This window comes from Papio anubis, chromosome X (genome assembly GCF_008728515.1).
Source record: "Papio anubis isolate 15944 chromosome X, Panubis1.0, whole genome shotgun sequence".
In the NCBI taxonomy this organism is placed as follows: domain Eukaryota; kingdom Metazoa; phylum Chordata; class Mammalia; order Primates; family Cercopithecidae; genus Papio; species Papio anubis.
Window position 1 is genome coordinate 34,451,961 of NC_044996.1, and position 19,743 is coordinate 34,471,703.

The window sequence follows — 19,743 nt, forward strand, 5'->3', positions numbered from 1 at the left end:
TGGAGCGGCAGGTGCCGCAGGCCTCCCCTGTACCTCGGCCTCAGCTGCGCTCCCGGGCCATGGGGGGAGGGAGACACGACAGTGGGGCATCGAGACTCCAGCGGCCAAGGCGCACCCATCTAAGCACCCTGGGATCTCGGTGGAAAGGAAGGGGGGTTCCGGGGGCCGGGAGGAGAACTGCAGAGCTTGGCCGCTGAGCAGAGCATGGGAGGGGGGAGGGGCGGGGGCTCCCTTCCAGCCTCCGGGGTCTGGGGACTTAGGGATGTAAAGGAGAGCAGGGGGGTGTGACAATTCAGCAGAGGTCGGGACGTACCACGGAGCCAAGTGGCGGGGGGGCAGAGGACGTGGTCACCGAGGGGAGCCCCCGCCCCCCTTCGCAGAAGCCTGCGGCTGGGGTTGCAGGAAGAACTGGAACTGGGCTGGCCGAAGTGGGAAGCGGCGCGTTAAATCCGCCCCCTCTCCATACCCTACTTTCAAGGGGTGGGCGGTAGAGGGGAGGTTGGGGTTGGAGCAGCGGCGAGGGGGCCCCTCCCTTGCACCTCCCCCCACCGGACTTGGTCGCGCCCGAAGTGTAACACTTTCTCTTTGTCGGAGGAGCTCCTCTGTTTCCTGTGCAGTAGCTCCCGTTGCGGCGGCACCCGTGGCAGCCCTGGCGGACGCAGGAGCGATGGCAGCGACCGATATAGCTCGCCAGGTGGTAAGTGCAGAGCTTGGGTGCCAGGGCCAGGGCCGAGGGCCTGGGGAGGGTCAAGGAGACCTGGCCGCCGCCCCCACATCGCGAGGAGGGCAGTAGGCAGCATCCAGGAGCCGAGGGCACGGTGGGACTTCTGCTCCCGGGGTCAGCAGCTCAGTCCCCCAGCCAGTCCCGGAAAACGGTGGTGGCGCGCGGAGGTCGGGGGGCGGCAGGGGGGCTGGCAAAGCCTGTGGGCCGGCGGCTGAACTTGCATTGCCCAAGAGCCGCAGTGAGCGCGGCCGCCTCCCTCGCTGCAGCTGCGGCCCCACGGCTGGGGCGTTGCCGAATGAATGGCCGTAGGAGCCGCCGAGCCCTCCAGGTCCCTGGCACCCTGGCCTTGCCGCGCCCCTGCGCACGGCTGCCCGTTGTGACCCGGGACGGCACAGGCAAAGAGGCGCGGGGCTGGGGTTAGCCTGGGGCAGAAGGCTGTGAGTGGTGAAGGGGGCGGGGAAGTGACTGGCTGGGATAAGGTTTCTCTATATGCATTACATATGTGACTGCGTCTGTGTGTGTATCGGTGTGCGCGTATGTGTGCACGCGCGCGCGCTCGTGTCTTCCCGGGCGGGCGGCGGCGGCGCCGGGGTTCTGTCTGTGACCCAAAGAAGTCCGCCTGTTTCTCTGAGTGTGCTCACCTCTGTGGTGTGTGTCCGAACGCCTCTCTGCTTGTGCTATGTGCCTCTGGGTCTCATTTGTGCGTCAGTGTAGGTTGCAGTTGGCTGGCCTGTAGGTGGCTGGCTGCGTATTTCGGCATGTTTTGGAGCGGGCCTCTGAGGATCTGTCTCGGGTGCATGTTCAGTGTAACTGGGCTTGTGTGCCAAAACCTGTGGAGCTGGCTTCTTTCTATGGAGACTCAGGAAAATAAGTGTGAGACTCCCAAAAGCGGTGCCGTCTCTTTTTTTGTTGGCGACCGACTCAGGGAAAAAAAAAAAAAAAAAAATCTTCATTTAAAGAACTGAAGTTTTCCAGCCTGCGATGTGCAGAGAAACCATGTTGAAGTGACCTGAGGCTCCATGTTTGTTTTTTAGACCAGAAGTTTGGTTGCAAAGGGCGATGAATTCCATTTGGGGGGGACACCCTAGCTTGTCTATTCATCCATGGGTATCTGGGACTTTAAGAAGCCCACTAGCACCCCGAGGTGAGGAAGGAGTGGGAGACAGAGGTAGGTCAAATCCCATGACACCAAATGCTACTTGACGAAAATCTCTGAACCACATAAAAATGTTTTTCAACCTTGTAGCTTACTTGTTGAGGAAAATAGTTCATGCAATGCAATTACAGTACAAAAAAAAAGCCTCTAGGTATTTGGTGTAATTGAAATTGATTTTTCAAAATCTGAAGCCAGAATCTGATAGTATTTTCTCTACAGAATATGTATTAATGTATTCCTCTCTTTTGCCCCTGTTTGGAAAGGCAGGATCATTTCTTCAGAACCTCCTCCACCCCCTGCACACCCTAGCACAGTGCACTTTATGCAGTCATGATGTGGAAGGACCAGGAGTAGACAGGAGACATTCTCTGTGATGATGGAATTTGAGAGAATTTTCTTCCCCCAAGATTGGCACTCTCATTGTTTATTGCTTTAGTGTTTTGAGGGCTCCCTCTTTTCTGCTGTGGCTTTTCTGCTCCTGGTTACCTGCATTTCAGAGATGGTATATGAAGTAGAGGAATTAATCTCTGGGATTACACTTGCTCCATCCAAAAATGAGGCTAATGATTTTTCATGTCAGCTAATGAATTTGCATTGACCTGTCCTCCATATTCTCACCAGTTTCTCTTGCCTGGATTAGGATTGCAGGGCAGATGTTGCAAAGGGGAACATTCCAGAAGATTGTGTGTGTTTCACCTCAGGCACAACTCAGGCAACCCAGAGATGCCCTTTGTTCTGCAAATGGGGGTGAGGGGGTGGTTTAGGGCCACTTGGTTTGCTTTGCATGGCTCCAGTTTGCTCTGGCTGGCCTTGCCATACTGTATGATGAAGAACATAATTGTACGCCAGATTCTGAAGCTGAAAGAGCAGCCTAAGCACTCGAGACCTTGTTATCGTGATAAATGGGTTTCTGGGAAAACTGACGTCACTCTCCATGCCCCCCTCCCCCAGCCAGTGAAGCTCCTGTTTATGTGTCATTTGTCTCTCTGTTCTCCTTTGTGTCTGCAAGAAGTTGTAATTCACCAGGGAAGACGGAATTAACTCAGGAGACCTTGGACATCTGGTTGCTGCTTGTTTCCTCCGAGGAACATGTATTCAGGGTTTGGGAACAGAAGACTAGAGAATAAACCTAAGTGTGGCTAGCTTAGGATTCTTTTTTTTTTTTTTTTTTTGAGACGGAGTCTTGCTCTGTTGCCTAGGCTGGAGTGCAGTGGCACAACCTCTGCTCACTGCCAACCTCAGCCTCCCGGGTTCAAGTGATTCTCCTGCCTCAGCCTCCCGAGTAGCTGGGATTACAGGTGCCCGCCACCACACCTGGCTAATTTTTGTATTTTTAGTAGAGACAGGTTTTCACCATGTTGGCCAGGCTTGTCTCGAACTCCTGACCTTGTGATCTGCTCACCTCAGCCTCCCAAAGTGTTGGGATTACAGGCGTGAGCCACCGCTCCCAGCCAAGAATTCTTTTTAATGAGCTCTGAGACGTGGTACCATACGAGTAAGTGCCCTAGTGTGTGTGTGTGTGTGTGTGTGTGTGTGTGTAAGCAGTGGTTGTGTTCTTTCTAGAGTCAGTTGAGAGTCACTGTGGGTAAACATCCTTAGTGATTAAAACAAGCCTTGTTGGGTAAGGCTTGTTGGGTAGGGCTTATATTGCATGCAGCCAACTTTGGAAGCTCAATTCTGGTGCACATAATACAAGTCCATCCCATCTGAATGAACACCACAAAGGGTTTGGTGTGACAACACCATTTCTCCACTGTGTCCATATTTATTTGATTGAATGATATGTGGCCAGCACTATGGTTAGCCCTTGTCAACTGGACAAAAAAAGGTAGCAGGCTTTAAGAAACGTTCGTGATTGGACTGGGCTCAGTGGCTCACACCTGTAATCCCAGCGCTTTGGGAGGCTGAGGTGGGCAGATCATGAGGTCAGGAGTTCAAGACCAGCCTGACCAACATGGTGAAACTCCGTATCTACTAAAAATACGAAAAATAGCCGGCTGTAGTGGCGCGTGCCTATAATCCTAGCTACTCAGGAAGCTGAGGCAGGGGAATCGCTTGAACCCTGGAGGCAGAGGTTGCAGTGAGCCGAGATTGCACCACTGCACTCCAGCCTGGGCAAAAGAGCAAGACTTCGTCTCAAAAAAGAAAAAAAAGAGGCCGAGGGGGGCGGATCACGAGGTCAGGAGATTGAGACCAGCCTGGCTAACACGGTTAAACCCCATCTCTACTAAAAATACAAAAAAATTAGCCGGGCGTGGTGGTGGGCATCTGTAGTCCCAGCTACTCCGGAGGCTGAGGGGGTGAACCTGGGAGGCGGTGCTTGCAGTGAGCCAAAATCACGCCACTACACTCCAGCCTGGGCGACAGAGTGAGACTCCGTCTCAAAAAACAAAAACAAAACAAAACAAAACGTTCGTGGCTTTTAAGCTTATAGTCTAGTTGGAGTGACAAATTGTGGACACTGTGAAATAATTAAAGAACTATAGAAGATCTTTGGGATGCCCCACCTCACCTCCTGCCTATGAGGTGGCTTGGGCTGCTATTGATATATACTTCGAGAAGTTCCATGACTTGTCCAAGGTAACCAAGGCACAGGGCAGGCCCCAAAAGCTGCATGTGCTGGCTCTTTTAATAAGCTGTTCCTTTCAGTGTTGCATTCTGGGATCCAGACTGTAAATGCTGGCCCATACAAAGAGTATCTGGATGATTTTGGCTTCAACTAGTCCCGTAGTGTGAACAATGGAGCTTTCTTCAGTGGCAATCTAGGTAGTGGTCGTTCTCCCAAATGAACTTGCAGGGGCTAACTTTGCTCTACAAAGTTAGCTGGGGTTGGTCTGGGTCAACTGTCTCAGAGCAACTGTCTTCAGGTGGGGAAAAGATTGCTGCTGCACTCTGGTTTTGCTATCATCACGTGGCAGTTACCCTTTGATTCCCTTTGAGGTCTCTGCTTCAGGCGTTCCTACCACCACCCACTAAAGATAGTATCGTACCTCAAACACAGAAAACAAAACCCTATTACCTAGCTCTATTGGTGATACAACACGGAAGAAAGTTTACATGGCCCCAAATATTTAAAAATGTTGATTCTAAATTTGAGGGTTTTTTGAACAGTCATTGCATTATTTTCTAACTTTTCTGTGGGTTTGGGATGTCTCTGTTTTCTTTTCTTTTTTTTTTTCCTGAGACGGAGTCTTGCTCTGTCACCCAGGCTGGAATGCAGTGGCGCGATCTCAGCTCACTGCAACCTCCGCCTCCGGGGTTCAAGCAATTATCTTTTTTTTTTTTTTTTTGAGACGGAGTGTCACTCTGTCGCCCTGTCGCCCGGGCTGGAATGCAGTGGCCGGATCTCAGCTCACTGCAAGCTCCGCCTCCCGGGTTTACACCATTCTCCTGCCTCAGCTCCTGCCACCTCACCCAGCTAGTTTTTTTGTATTTTTTAGTAGAGATGGGGTTTCACTGTGTTAGCCAGGATGGTCTCCATCTCCTGACCTCGTGATCCGCCTGTCTCGGCCTCCCAAAGTGCTGGGATTACAGGCTTGAGCCACCGTGCCCGGCCCAAGCAATTATCTTGCCTCAGCCTCCCGAGTAGCTGGGATTACAGGTGTGCACCACCATGCCCGGCTAATTTTTGTATTTTTAGTAGAGACAGGGTTTCACCATGTTGGCCAGGCTGGTCTCGAACTCCTGACTTTGTGATCTGCCCGCCTTGGTCTCTCAAAGTCCTGGGATTACAGGTGTCAGCCACAGCACCCAGCCTGGGATTTTTCAAAATAAAAAGTGGGCAGAATGACAATGCCCCCGAAATGCGCATGGTCCCTTCTTTCAAGGAACTGGTGGAGGCAGACACAAATCACTATCTAATTATCTTTGTGATAAGTGCTACACAGGAGAGTGACTGCCTGCCATGAGATTTCATTACTAAGAGAACCTAACTCAGCAGTGAATGGAGGCAGAGGATGACAGGAAGGGCTTCCTGAGGGCTTCAAATAGGAAATGGGTAGGTGTGAAGGTGGGTGAGATCTCACATCTGCTACTGGGTTGGGAACATTTCATTTGCCAATTCACCCACTTTTATTTTCATTCGTTCCTTCAGCACATATTCACTGGGCACTAATCGGCCTGGCCCTGTGCCAGGTGCTGGGGATATAGTGGTGGCCAAGGCACACAGGAACTCTGTCCTCTCAGAGCTTCCAGATGAAAGGCAGGAATAAGCCCTGTTTCCTCTTCACATCCTAAATCCTGGAAATGTGAGTGTTAGTGGTGTTCTTAATACAAAACTACATTACAACAGAGTGATTTGTCTGTATCGTCTAATGAGATTTTGATCTGCAGTCGTGTGCATAGCATTTACTTTGTGGAGTCTCTGCTGTAAATTTTCTATTAATTGCTGGCTTTGTTACCAGGCATGGCCCCTGCCTTTGTGTGCTATAAGGGAGCAAACCCATTGCATTAGCCTGAGCAAAACTAATTAGGAAGATAAGTACTCCGGAAAAAGGTATTCCCAAACTAAGTAGGGCTGATTTCTGGACTTGCCTGGGTTTTTGGATGATCAGAGCCATGGTTTAACATTAGCATAAACAATTGAGAAGGGCTTTTAGTTGCACGTACATTAAAACTACATTCAAGACAGGTGAGGCCAGGTGCGGTGGCTCACGCCTGTAATCCCAGCACTTTGGGAGGCCGAGGCGGGCAGATCATGAGGTCAGGATATGGAGACCATCCTGGCTAACACGGTGAAACCCCGTCTCTACTAAAAATCAAAAAATTAGCCGGGCATGGTGGCGGGCGCCTGTAGTCCCAGCTACCCAGGAGGCTGAGGCAGGAGAATGGTGTGAACCCGAGAGGCGGAGCTTGCAGTGAGCCGAGATTGCGCCATTGCACTCCAGCCTGGGCGACACAGCAAGACTCCATCTCAAAAAAGAAAGAAAGAAAAAAAAAAAAGACAGATGAAAGAAAGAAGGAAAGCCATGGATAGATGTAACATGTTTCTTTCAGCTATCTCAAAATGCTTCCATCTGTATGATTTCATTTTCCCTAACGGCTTCCTGGACAAGTATTACTGTTCTTTTTATTTAATGGGTGTAGGGAGACCAAGTTACTTAGTCCGAAGTGCTATTGCTGGTCAGTGGGTGATACAATTAAACACCCACCAGATGACACAGATTCCTTGTTTAAAAACACTGGTCTTTTCATGATGTTTCTAAGAAATCAAAATCCTGCCATGGCCTCTCTTCCCCCTCTTTCACTACACTCCCTCAGCACCCCCATAGGACCCAGGGAAGAGTATACTAGGGTGATTCGGAGACTCTCTGATATTAAAAAGATTCTCAGCTTAAATCCAATATAGCACAGTCACGGGTTGTGTGGGTTTTCTTTTTTCTTTCTTTTTTTTTTTCTTCTCCATATTGCTTTAAATAAAAATCTTGGAGCCACCAGCCATGTAATGATGGATTATTTTAAGTAACAACTGGAGGGGGGGCGCAGAATAAATTAGAAACACAGACCCTTCCTCCTCGGTTTGGCAGGAGGAGGCTTCTGCTGCTGGGATTTGAAACCGTGGGTTTCTCTGCTGCCTGCACAGAGGAAGGAGGCCACATGCTCAGGAGGGTGAGAAATAATGTTATCCTCTTCTTCAGTGTCTTCTCATTAGAGGCAGCCATCTGTTGAATTATGCAGCGGGCTCTCAACTGGCCCTGGAGTTGGGTCATCCGTTCCACTCACTTAAAGGTGACCAGGGAAAAGATCTGCAGGTCTTCTCAGCGACAGGCCTCAGGGCTCAGGTTTCCCCTGCCATGGCCCTCTCTGACCCGGAATGAAGGCCCTGGGGTAACAGGGGCAGAACTCTGTTTTCCTGGCCTTGATGAGGTGTGAGGTCGTGTTTGGTTTCCTTTCACATTGGAGGCCCCCAGCTCTGAACACTGGCGCGGAGGCAGGAACTGGGTTTTTTCAGATCCCCATTAAACAAGACCAGATGGAGGCAGAGGCAAATTCAGGCTCCCCAGAGGGCAGTTGGGCATTCACCCAGAGGCCTGTGGGTAAACCTTTTCTTTTTTAGCAGATTGGAGGTAACAATAGCCAGAACACCTAGAAAACTCTCTTTCAACTGCCTGGCTTCCAGAGAATCTGGCTGGCTTTTGTGGGAAAGTTTCACTCACCCTGAGCAGGGGTCACCCCTGGCCTGAGGTGGGGATATTTGACCTAGACTTAGGCTTGTGTTAGCCTTGGGGTTCTTAAACAGAACTGGGCAGCTGGCCAGGCTGAGGCTTAGGCCGCAGTCAAACGAGAGGGAAATGAGAGGGAAACGGGAGGGAAAAGTGGGGAAGTGAGTAGAGAGCAGGAACACACAATGAATGCCTTGCACCGTATTGACTGCTTCAGTTGCCTTCTGTGGGCCAGAACCACCTTGGGGAGCTCACGGGTTTCCAGGTTCGGTTCCTTGACCCTTCTGCCGCTGACCAGCATCAAGCCAGAAGCTCAGTGTCCCGGAATTTTACCAGCATAAAGAAACACATGTGCCATTTGAGTCAGCTTTTCCATTTGAGAGTGGCCGTCGGCTCGACAGGGGCCTGGATCCTAGCACTATTCTGTCACTAAATCAGTCTGTGACGTGGGCCAAGTCACTTCCTCTCTGTGAGTCTCTGTTTCCCCTTTTGTGAAACGAAAGGGCTGGATTAGGTGATCTTTAAGGGCGTTTCCAGCTCTAACATCGTGTGGTGCTTATGTTTCCTTTTTCTCCAGCCTCATTTCTTTTAGGTCCTTGCCTGCGTCTGCTTCCGAATGAGGTGGCAGAATTGAACCCCACCCCTTCCCTGCTTTGACCCCTTGAGCTGGGTGGGGAGAGAGTTGTAGGGAAGGTCGGTCTATGCTTTTAGTTCAGCAGGCTCTCGGTAAGTGGAACAGAAACAACCCTTCAGATATTGCCTGTCCACGTAGGTGTAGATAGCTATTGTCTTCCTATAAAGGTACATGACAGCTGAATGTTTGTCTATTGAATCCTGCTTTCAATGCAGTAGGAGAGCCGGCTATTTAATGGAATCCTGCTGTGAATCCTTTTATAGAATGAAAAGCCACTCTGGAATTTATCTTGTGTATTAAAATCGTTTAATCTAGTGGATTTGCCAAAAATGGGCCTCCTCCTCTGTCTGGTAAGGATAGTCTGTCTTGTACTTCTTCAGCACAACTGCTCCCCAACTGAAGGGCATTTCTGAGGCCCCTTGGGGGTGCTGCCAGCTTTTGCAGGCCTTATTTCTCCTTAGAACAGCCCTGACATTTCTCTTTCCCAGGATAGGGCATTGCTACTACTCAGTTTCCTCTTAGCCTGGCTTAATTAGCATGAGGGACATTCTGATATTTGATGTGTTGGATGCATTTGAGAATTGTTTTTAAAACCTGTGGGAACTTGGCCGTGCGCGGTGGTTCACGCCTGTAATCCCAGTACTTTAGGAGGCTGAGGTGGGCGGATCACCTGAGGTCAGGAGTTCGAGACCAGCCTGGCCAACATGACGAAACCCTGTCTCTACTAAAAATACCAAAATTAGCTGGCTATGGTGGCGGGTGCTTGTAATCCCAGCTACTCGGGAGGCTGAGGTAGGAGAATCAGTCGAACCCTGGAGACGGAGGTTGCAATGAGCTGAGATCGCACCACTGCACTCCAGCCTGGGAGACAGAGTGAGACTCCATCTCAGGAAAAAAAAAAAAAAAAAAACCCTCTGGGAACTTATCAGTGCTTTTATGGTTCTTATGACCATATGGTTCTTATGACTGATAATACAGCGGCATCCTTGGCAGCATTGGAGGCAGCAGAGGAAGCTATCAGCTACCTGATTGTTTCATCAAGACTGTTTGCTACATGTTTCAGGATATATTATTTGACTTCTGGTTCACATGAATCATTATAATAAGAAATTATACTGTATGACTATCAGTTATGTATATATTATATATAATAACAAGTTATAATAAGGGGACTGGGCACAGTGGCTCACGCCTATAATCCCAGAACTTTGGGAGGCCGAGGCGAGTGGATCACCTGAAGTCAGGAGTTACAGACCAGCCTGGCCAACATGGTGAAACCCCGTCTCTACCAAAAATACAAAAATTAGCTGGGTGTGGTGACACACACCTGTCATCCCAGCTACTCAGGAGGCTGAGGCAGGAGAATCGCTTGAACCCAGGAGGGGGAGGTTTCAGTGATAGTGCCACTGCACTCCAGCCTGGGTGACAGAGTGAGACACTGTCTCAAAAACAAAAAATAAATAAATAAAAAGGCAGTTATAATAAGGAGACTAAGAGGGTTTTATTGTATTGCTGGTAAAATAAATGTTTTATATACAATAAAACTGCCTGAAAGCTAAATGCTCTGATGAGCCAAATTGTCAAGCACCTTTTGGTTGTAGTTCAAGATTTTTCTAAAATATCTGAGGCCACTTTCCTACCCAGGAAAGTATCATCATAGAATCTTTTTTAAAAAAATAACATTTTCCCTGTTTATAAAAGTAAAATATGCCTATTGTAGGACATTTGGAAAACCCAGGAAAGCAACATCACCTACAATCTCTCTACCCAGAAGAAATCACTGACATTATTTTGGCATGTGTTCTTCTAATCTTTTAAAAAATGCGTACTTTTTCCCCATCATTGGGATGACCCTGTGCATACAGGTTGGTTTCCCTGTTGTTGTTTGCCTTTGGTGAGCATTTCCTTTTGTCATTAAATATTCTTAGAAAACATTTTTCTCGGCTGCTTAATATTCCATCATGTATCACTGAAGCGATGAAACGGGTTTCATAGCCTTGGAGATTTGCAGGGTCATTCGGAGATCAGCGTTCAGGGCTGGGAGTGGAAATGGAGAAAGGGAAGGTGTGAGAGCTTGGGCCCACCAGTAGGTGACTGAAGAGAGTCCAATTTCAGTGTTTCTTTCCTTTCCTAGCATTTTTGTTGTTGTTTGTTTGTTTGTTTGTTTGTTTTGAGACAGTCTCCCTCTGAGTGCAGTGGTGCGATCTCAGCTCATTGCAACCTCCACCTCCCAGGTTCAAGCGATTCTCCTGCCTCAGCCTCCCAACTGGCTGGGACTACAGGCATGAGCCACCAAGCCTGGCTAATTTTTGTATTTTTAGTAGAGACGGGTTTTCCCAATGTTGGCCAGGCTGGCTTCGAACTCCTGGCCTCAAGTAATCTGCCCACCTTGGCCTCCCAAAGTGCTGGGATTACAGGCATGAGCCACTGCACCTGGCCACTTTCCTAGCATTTGGATGGGAATGGCCAGAGGAGAAAGTTTAGGGACAGCCTAGTCATCAGCAATGAGTTTCAGACTTTTTGCTATCATTCTTTAGAATGACAGCTACTAACTTAGCCACCCTGGTTCGAAACAGAGGCAGGAAATTCTCCATTGACACAGATGCACCCTCAGTTCCCAGAGGCCTCAAATAAGGCTTGCTTACTATCACAGAGGTTGGAAGAGGGGCCGAGGGGAGTGGGGGACAGAGGTGGCCTACTTGGGTGCTTAAAGGACTCTTTATTTTCAGTAACAGCCATGAGAGAAAGATGCGCAGCTGGAACCGCCATAACTTGTTCTTGATAATGTGAACTTTACGAATATTCAATTAAAAGACAAAATTGGTGTGTCCTCAGGAGAGGAGGCAGAAGAGAAAGAGAGCAGTGTTTCTGCCTGTGATATGAAACGTGGTATAACGTATTTCAAAACCACAGGTGACTGCAGATGAGGAGAAAACAGGAAATGTAATTGGGGAGGGGAGTGGGGCGCTCTCCCAGTTCTCAGGAGCACTCTTTCATTTTGCCTTCCTTTTAGCTCCTCTCAGACTCTGCATCCTAATTACCCCTGCTGCAAAGTTGAGTGAGAACTCTTCTTTCTTATATTAAAAATGTTTAAAAATTACATGGGTAACGTGCGAATACATTCGTGCTATAAAAGAGTCAAACAATAGGGAAGCATACTGACTACTCCCTTGACTGAGCCCCTATTTCCATCCCCCTCCCCTGAGGTAGCCACGATTGTGAGTTTGGTGGCTGTATTTTCAGTCCTCTTTCTATGTATCCACATACATTTACATGCAAATACACATATACAGGGCTTCTGGGGTATATATGGGCTCATATTGTGCTTATGGTTTACAATTTCTATTTTCTTTTCTTTTTTTTTTTTTTGAGACAGAGTCTCACTCTGTTGCCCAGACTGGAGTGCAGTTGCACAATCTTGGCCTACTACATCCTCGACCTACTGGGCTCAAGCAGGCCTCCCACATCAGCCTCCTGGGTAGCTGGGACTACAGGTGTGTGCTAACACACCTGGCTAAGTTTTGTATTTTTTTGTAGAGACGGGATTCTGCTGTGTTGCCCAGGCTGGTCTCGAACTCCTGGGCTCAAGCGAGCCACCTGCCTCGACCTCCCAAAATGCTGGGATTACAATCATGTAATAACTTCCGTTTTCTTCTATTTTATTACAGTCTCCCTATAACTTCTGTTTTCTGTTTTATAATATGTCTTGGAGATATTCACATCAGTACATACGGAACTACCACATTCTTCTTAATGGATGTAGAATATTCCAGAATATCCATGTACCATAATTTGGTTAAATATTTTCCTATTGTTGGACATTTAGGTTGGCTTTTGTTTGTTTGTTTGTTTTTAGTTTTTCAGCATTATAAACTGTGCTATAATAAATTTCCTTGTAATAGATCTTTGTACAGATTCTGAGAGGAGGTTGCAGGGTTAAGAGAGAAGTGCAATTTAAAATGGTGACTTTGGCCAATCCAGCATCTCAGTTCAGGCCTTCGGTATGGTAATATGGAACTACCTGCTACTACAGATGAAAATTTGAGATTTAGTGTCGGACATGCTGGGCCAACTTGCCGGTTCCATCTCCTCTTGGGCACACTGTAGTCAAGGAGCATTCAATTAACTGCAGTCAAAGTAATCAGGCCCTCAATTAATCAGGCCACCTTAAGGAGAAAAAGGAAAGAGATAAGATATCAGAGATTTAGTGAGAGAGGAGGGGAGAAACTTCCAGGGGCTGTGCTGGGGTCAGTGTACATTCAGTTCAATGTCGTGTCCTTTCTACCTTTGCATATTAAACTCTGAACAATGTGGACTGATATTCATAATGATGACCTTGACATCTTATAAGATTCATCAAAGCACGGGTGCATAGTGTTTGCCAGACAGGATTTCCTAAAGTAGGAACTATACAAATACATTTTTTTTTTTTTTTTTTTGAGACAGAGCCTCACTCTGTCGCCCAGCCTGGAGTGCAGTGGCATGATCCCGGCTCACTGCAAGCTCTGCCTCCTGGGTTCACGCCATTCTCCTGCCTCAGCCTCCCGAATAGCTGGGACTATAGGCATCTGCCACCATGCCCAGCCAATTTGTGTATTTTTAGTAGAGATGGGGTTTCACCATGTTGGCCAGGCTGGTCTTGAACTCCTGACCTCATGATCCACCTGCCTCAGCCCCCCAAAGTGCTGGGATTACAGGCATGAGCCATCGCGTCCGGCCACAAATGCATTTTTGAAGCTCTCTTAGCTACAGGGATTGAGACAAAAAGTTTACTGCTTAAATCCCAGTTAGCAAGAAAAACACACTGACCAGGTTCCATGTCCCTTCTTTCCCAAACTCCTCAGTTAATTTAGGTGTATTGGACCCTGGGTAACAGATACAAAAGAAATAAGGATTCTAAGAGTCACCAGTGGCTGGGCATGGTGGCTCACTCCTGTAATCCCAGCACTTTGGAAGGCCGAGGTGACTAGATCATTTGAGGTCAGGAGTTCAAGACCAGCCTGGCCAACACGGTGAAACCGCATATCTACTAAAAATACAAAAATGAGCTGGGCGTGCTGGTGCACGCCTGTAGTCCCAGCTACTCTGGAGGCTGAGACAGGAGAATCGCTTGAACCCGTGGGCCGAGATTGTGCCACTGCACTCCAGCCTGGACAACAAGAGTGAAACTCCGTCTTGAAAAAATAAATAAATAAAATTAACAGTGTTTATCTCTGGAGAGTGATACTATGGTTGATTTTTATTTTCTCCTTTATTATTATCTGTATATTCTAAAATTTCTACAGAGAACATTGATTACTTCCACAAAATAAAAAATCTGATAAATGTAATTTTTTTTAGTAACAGCTAATTTAAAACCAGGCTCCTTGTCATCCCTACTAAACAAGCATCTTTTCCTGGCTTTCCTGTGTCTCTCCATAGTGCTGTCAGTCTGAGCTCCCGGGCTTAGACCCTTGCGATTGCTCCCTTTGCCCAATCACTCCTTGAGGTTCATTCCTTCTTTTTTAGTTAATTAATTAATTTATTTTTGAGACAGAGTCTCTCTCTGTCCCCCAGGCTGGCTGGAGTGCAGTGGTACAATCTCGGCTCACTGCAAACTCCGCCTCCTGGGTTTGAGGATTTTCCTGCCTCAGCTTCCTGAGTGGCTGGAATTACAGGCTCCCGCCACCACGCCCGGCTAATTTTTGCATTTTTAGTAGAGATGGGGTTTCACCATGTTGGCCAGGCTGGTTTTGAACTCCTGACCTCGTGATCTGCCCTCCTCAGCCTCCCAAAGTGCTGGGATTACAGGCGTGAGCCACCGCGCCCGGCAGAGGCTCATCCCTTCTTTAAGACATCTCTCAAATTTGTTCCTTCTCTTTGAGCCCCAAGTCAGGTCCGTTCACACCAACAAGCATTTATTGTCACAATGCCTGGATGTCACTCTGCTGGCTCAAAGATTATTGGAGTCATCTCCTCCTATGTCTTCCTGCTCCTAGTCTCTCTGTCCATCCAATCAAGCAAACACCCTGCAGCTGGAGTGGTCTTTTAAAAACACTCCCTGTATCATGGCCCTCCCTGCTCAAATCACTCAAAATCCTCCAAATCCCATTGCTTAGGAAATGAAGTCCATACTACTGCTTCTTAGGGCTTAGAAAATTCTTTCTTTTGGGTCAGGCATAGTGGCTCACGCCTGTAATTCCAGCGCTTTGGTAGGCCAAGGTAGGTTGATCACCTGAGGTCAGTAGTTCAAGACCAGCCTGGCCAACATGGCGAAACCCTGTCTCTACTAAAATATACGAAAAATTAGCCAGATGTGGTGGTGGGCACCCAGCTACTCGGGAGGCTGAGGCAGGAGAATCGCTTGAACCCGGGAGGCAGGGCTTGCAGTGAGCCGAGATCGCGCCACTGCACTCCAGCCTGGGCGACAGGGAGAGACTCCTCAAAAAAAAAAAAAAAAAAGATTCTTTCTTCTGCCTTTTAGGGCTCTTTACAGCACTGTGCTAGGTGGGAGATAATGGCGGGACATGGGAGGTGTTTGGTAAGTTGTTGGCAATGGAGTAAATCTTTAGGAATAAGGTGTGAAGCTCTTTCCACTACCTTCCACTGTCTTCAGTTTGAAAATTCATTTCCTCTGCTTTTGGCTTTGGAGCACTTGAAGCTTCATGGTGCTGAATTTGTTGGAGGCAGGAAGAGGCAGCCAGGGATGATAACAATTGGCTCAGGAAACCTCAACTCTGAGTCCACCTCAATTTCCGATGCCTGCTGCATTGGAGGCTCCGTTAAGAAAGCGTGTTAGTTCTCATGTCCCTGACTCCCCTGCAGCATTGGGGACCAAGAACTAGCAGTGGGAATCTTGCATCTTACTTTGTTTGCTTTAATAAAGAGAAGGGGAAATGGGAAGAAGAAGCAGAAAGGGGTGAATGTAGAACAAAGCCTTGAGTGATGTGAACCACTCATGAGGCTCAGCTTTTTTTAAATTTTTATTTATTTATTTATTTTTTTGAGACGGAGTCTCGCTCTGTCGCCCAGGCTGGAGTGCAGTGGCGCGATCTCAGCTTACTGCAAGCCCCGCCTCCCGGGTTCCCGCCATTCTCCTGCCTCAGCCTCCCAAGTAGCTGGGACTACAGGCGCTTGCCACCACTCCTGGCTAATTTTTGGAATTTTTAGTAGAGACGGAGTTTCACCGTGTTAACCAGGATGGTCTCCATCTCCTGACCTCGTGATCCGCCCGCCTCGGCCTCCCAAAGTGGTGGGATTACAGGCGTGAGCCACCGCGCCGGCCAAGATAGGGTCTTGCTCTGTTACCCAGGCTGGAGTGCAATGGCGAGATCATGGCTGACTGCAGCCTCGACCTCCTGGGCTCAGGTGATCCTCCCACCTCAGCCTGCTGAGTAGCTGAGACCACAGGCTGACGCCACCATGCCGGGCTCATTTTTGTATTTTTCTTGTTGTTGAGGTGGGGTTTTGCCATGTTGCTCAGTCTGGTCTCAAACTCCTGGGTTCAAGAGAGCCGCCCACTTCGGCCTCCCAAAGTGCTGCGATTGCAGGTGTGAACCACTGCACCCAGCCTCAGCTGTCTTCAGGGGGCCCCCTGGGGCAGAAAATATGCCCACTCTCACTGAATAATGGCGTATGGGCTGTCTGTTAAGAGTTCTCCACTGGGAGTGTGTGGGGTGAGATGTGTGAGGGTAATGAACTTGCCACATGGCATTCACCGGCACTAGCCCTGTTGCTTGCCCTCAGAGGATCCAATGATACTGATGGGAGTGAGAGCTAAAGCTGTGTGAAGGGGCTATCTGGGAGCCAGTTCTGACAAAGTGGGCTGCTGAGAGGCTCCTCCACCCTCACAGCCCACCCCTTTCAGTGTGAAAATGTGCTCTTATTATGGACCTAGTCTAAAAACTGGTCCAGCCCAACAGAAGAGCTGTCTGCTTAGTGCAGCCTGGGATTCTGGGCTGGGCCTCCTGGCACTAACCATGCCCTTCTTGGATTGCTCTTGGCATCTTTCTAGTTATGGAAAGCTTGGTGCAGCCCCACCCAACAGAAACTAACTCCTTACATAGTACTCACTTCTTGTCAACTTAGCTGTCTCCAGCTTCCCTTCTCTCCTGTCCCCTCCCCTCCCCTGTGGCCGTTGGTTTGTAGTTGGCACATTTCTTGAGTCCATGCAGGCCCCTTTTATGCTTCCCCCTGGCTCCTTGGAATCCTGTCCCAGTTTGAGGCTCCTCCTGTTTTTTAAAATCATTAACTATAAGCAGCTTTGGGTCTTGCAGGAAAAGCAAAGGCCCTCTGCTTTCCAGGGCTGGGAGTGGCTTGGCTGACCCTTAGGGAGTCAAAGGACCCAGAGGAAGCACAGAGGCAGCTTCTTGTAGCCATAGGGAGCCACAGTGTTCCATGCAGTACCCTTTAGGCTGGGGTTGTAACGATAACCCCACAGTGAATAACAGCAGCAGCTACTGCTGATTGAATGCTCACCACATGCTAGGCACTGCGCTAAGGGCTTGAGGAGCGTGATCCTGTATAATCCTTACACTCCTACTCAATAGTTTCCAATTTTATGGATGGGGAAAACTTGAGAAGTTTACATAACTTGTCTGAGGGTGACACAGCCAGGAGGTGGCGGAGATGGGGCTGTAACTCACACCTGCCAGATTTCAAAGCCTCTGCTCTTAACCTCTACACTACACTGCCTTTGTAGATCCTCAAAGTGTCCTAGAGAGAGGAACAATTGCTTTTTTTTTTTTTTTTTTTTTTTTTTTAAGAAAATATCTTTCTTTTTCGCTCAGTGTGTTACCATAGCACACCAGTAGCCTCTACCTCCTGGACACAAGCAGTCCTCCCACCTCAGCCTCCCAAGTAGCTGGGACTACACAGGCACATGCCACCACGCTCAGCTAGTTTTTGATTTTTTGTAGAGACGTTGTCTCACTGTGTTGCCCAGGCTGGTCTCAAATTCTTCGCCTCAAGTGATCCACCCACCTTGGCCTCCCAAAGTGTTGGGATTACAGGTGTAAGACATTTTGCCAGTCAATAATTGATTTTTTTTTTTTTGAGACAGAGTTTTGCTTTTGTTGCCCAGGCTGGAATGCAGTGGCATGATCTCAGCTCACTGCAACCTCCACCTCCAGGGTTCAAGCAATTCTCCTGCCTCAGCCTCCCAAGTAGCTGGGATTACAGGCACCCGCCACCATGCCCAGCTACTTTTTGTTTTTTTGGTAGAGACAGGGTTTCGCCATGTTGGCCAGGCTGGTGTCGGACTCCTGACCTCAAGTGATCCACCCGCCTCGGGCTCCCAAAGTGCTGGGATTACAGGTGTGAGCCACCGCACCCGGCCCAATAATTGCTTTTTAAACCCTTTTCGTAATACTTACCGAACACTTCTGCATGTACTAAGCTCGTTACATGTATTAGCGCTTCTGAGGCTCCCAGTCACCTCTAAGATATGCCATATTATCTCAGATGGCAGATGTGGAAAGAAACAGTCTCAGCAAGTTACTCAGCTTGTAAATGACTGAGTGGAGATTTAACCTGAGTCTGTGAACCTCCTGTGCCAACATTCTCCTCCCCTGACTCCACTCTCCTGCCCCTAATAAGCTCCTCTGTAATTTTCTCTGAAGTTGTGGCGACATTCACTATTGAGCCTAGAGGATGCCTGTCTCAAGAATCTGTGATTTCCAAGCTGACGGGCCATTTTGCTTTGGAGCAGGGAGTAGCTGAGGGAAGAGATGACACACTGGACCTGGGCGGGTGTGACTTCCTTGCACGGCGAACATTTGGATGGAGAAGTGAGACTCAGACTGCTTTTAAGCACATTTTCATTTTCTCCCCCATTCCTTCCAAATTAGGGTGAAGGTTGCCGAACTGTCCCCCTGGCTGGACATGTGGGGTTTGACAGCTTGCCTGACCAGCTGGTGAATAAGTCCGTCAGCCAGGGCTTCTGCTTCAACATCCTGTGCGTGGGTGAGTATTTCCATAGCAGGAAATTCTATTACAGAATATGGATCCTTAATGGCTGGATACGGCTTTGCAGGTAATTAGGTTAAATAGTGTGTCATTCTGATTTAGTTGTGAGAGTGTCTCTCCCCTCTTCTTTTATCTCTTTGCCTGTTTTTTGTAAGCAGATGGCTGTAATTACTTTTTTCCCCTGGCCAGACCAGAGTATTGGGCCATATCTTGGGGGGAAACTGAGCTATGTGAGACCCAGTGGAAATTCTGTAAGGGAGCTGGCTGGCTCAGGACGGCTGCAGAGTTCATTTTGACTACAGAAGACAGGAGCCAGGGCAGAATTGGGAGGGAGGGGATAGCTGAGGAAAAACGCCTGCCCGCCAGCTGTGGGCAGTGGGTTGGGTCTGTTTCCTCTGTAGTTTTCCTGTGCTTGGTTTAGTTTGAGCTCATACAGGCACCACACAGCTGTATGCAACATTCTTTTATTCCCTTTACCTATCTCTCTACCTAGACTTTTTTTTTTGAGACGGGGTCTCACTATGTTGCCCAGGCTGGTCTCGAACTCCTGAGCTCAAGTAATCCACCCATCTTGGCCTCCCAAAGTGCTAGGATTACAGGTGTGAGCCACTGTGCCTGGCTTCTACCTACACATTTAATCTCAACAGTGGGAACTGGTCTTAGCCCCCTCTATCTGCTAATCACAGCACAAGCAGAGTGCAGTAATATCTGTGAAATGAATGAATGAGTGAATGCCACAGGAACCATTCATTATACTTTTCACTTTCTCACATTAGCTCTTTGGACATTACCAGGACTCTGCGAAGTGAGCAGAGCAAGTAGCATTTGTATCCTCATGAAACAGGTGGAGACACAGTCTTGGGGAGGATAAGGGACTTAACTGAGGCAACACAGAAGAAGTGGCACCATAATGAGGACTCAGGCCTGGTTGACCCCTTGTTCCTCCCCCTGCTTCTCTTAACTGCTGCCAGCAACATCTCTTGAGCACATGAAAGCACTTTGGAAACCACTGAGCACCAATCAAACAAATATGAGGGATAACAGTTCCTTCTTTAAGAATGTCTTTGGCTGGGCACGGTAACTCATGCCTGTAATCCCAGCACTTTGGGAGGCCGAGGCAGGA

At 48.5% G+C, this 19,743-nt stretch overlaps 1 protein-coding gene across 2 annotated transcripts in view; it reads left to right on the plus strand.

Moving 5' to 3' along the window:
• Window positions 1-352: 352 nt before the first annotated feature.
• Window positions 353-19,743, plus strand: part of SEPTIN6 (septin 6) — a 44,891-nt gene continuing 25,500 nt past the window's right edge. Inside the window, exons 1-2 of one of the 2 annotated variants that reach the window (XM_031660672.1) lie at window positions 353-697; window positions 18,503-18,617. In XM_031660672.1, the coding sequence (XP_031516532.1) occupies window positions 668-697; window positions 18,503-18,617 (145 nt within the window). In that variant the 5' untranslated portion in view covers window positions 353-667. Of the gene's footprint in view, window positions 698-18,502; window positions 18,688-19,743 lie in introns of those variants that run through there. The other variant, XM_031660673.1, reaches the window with a different exon arrangement.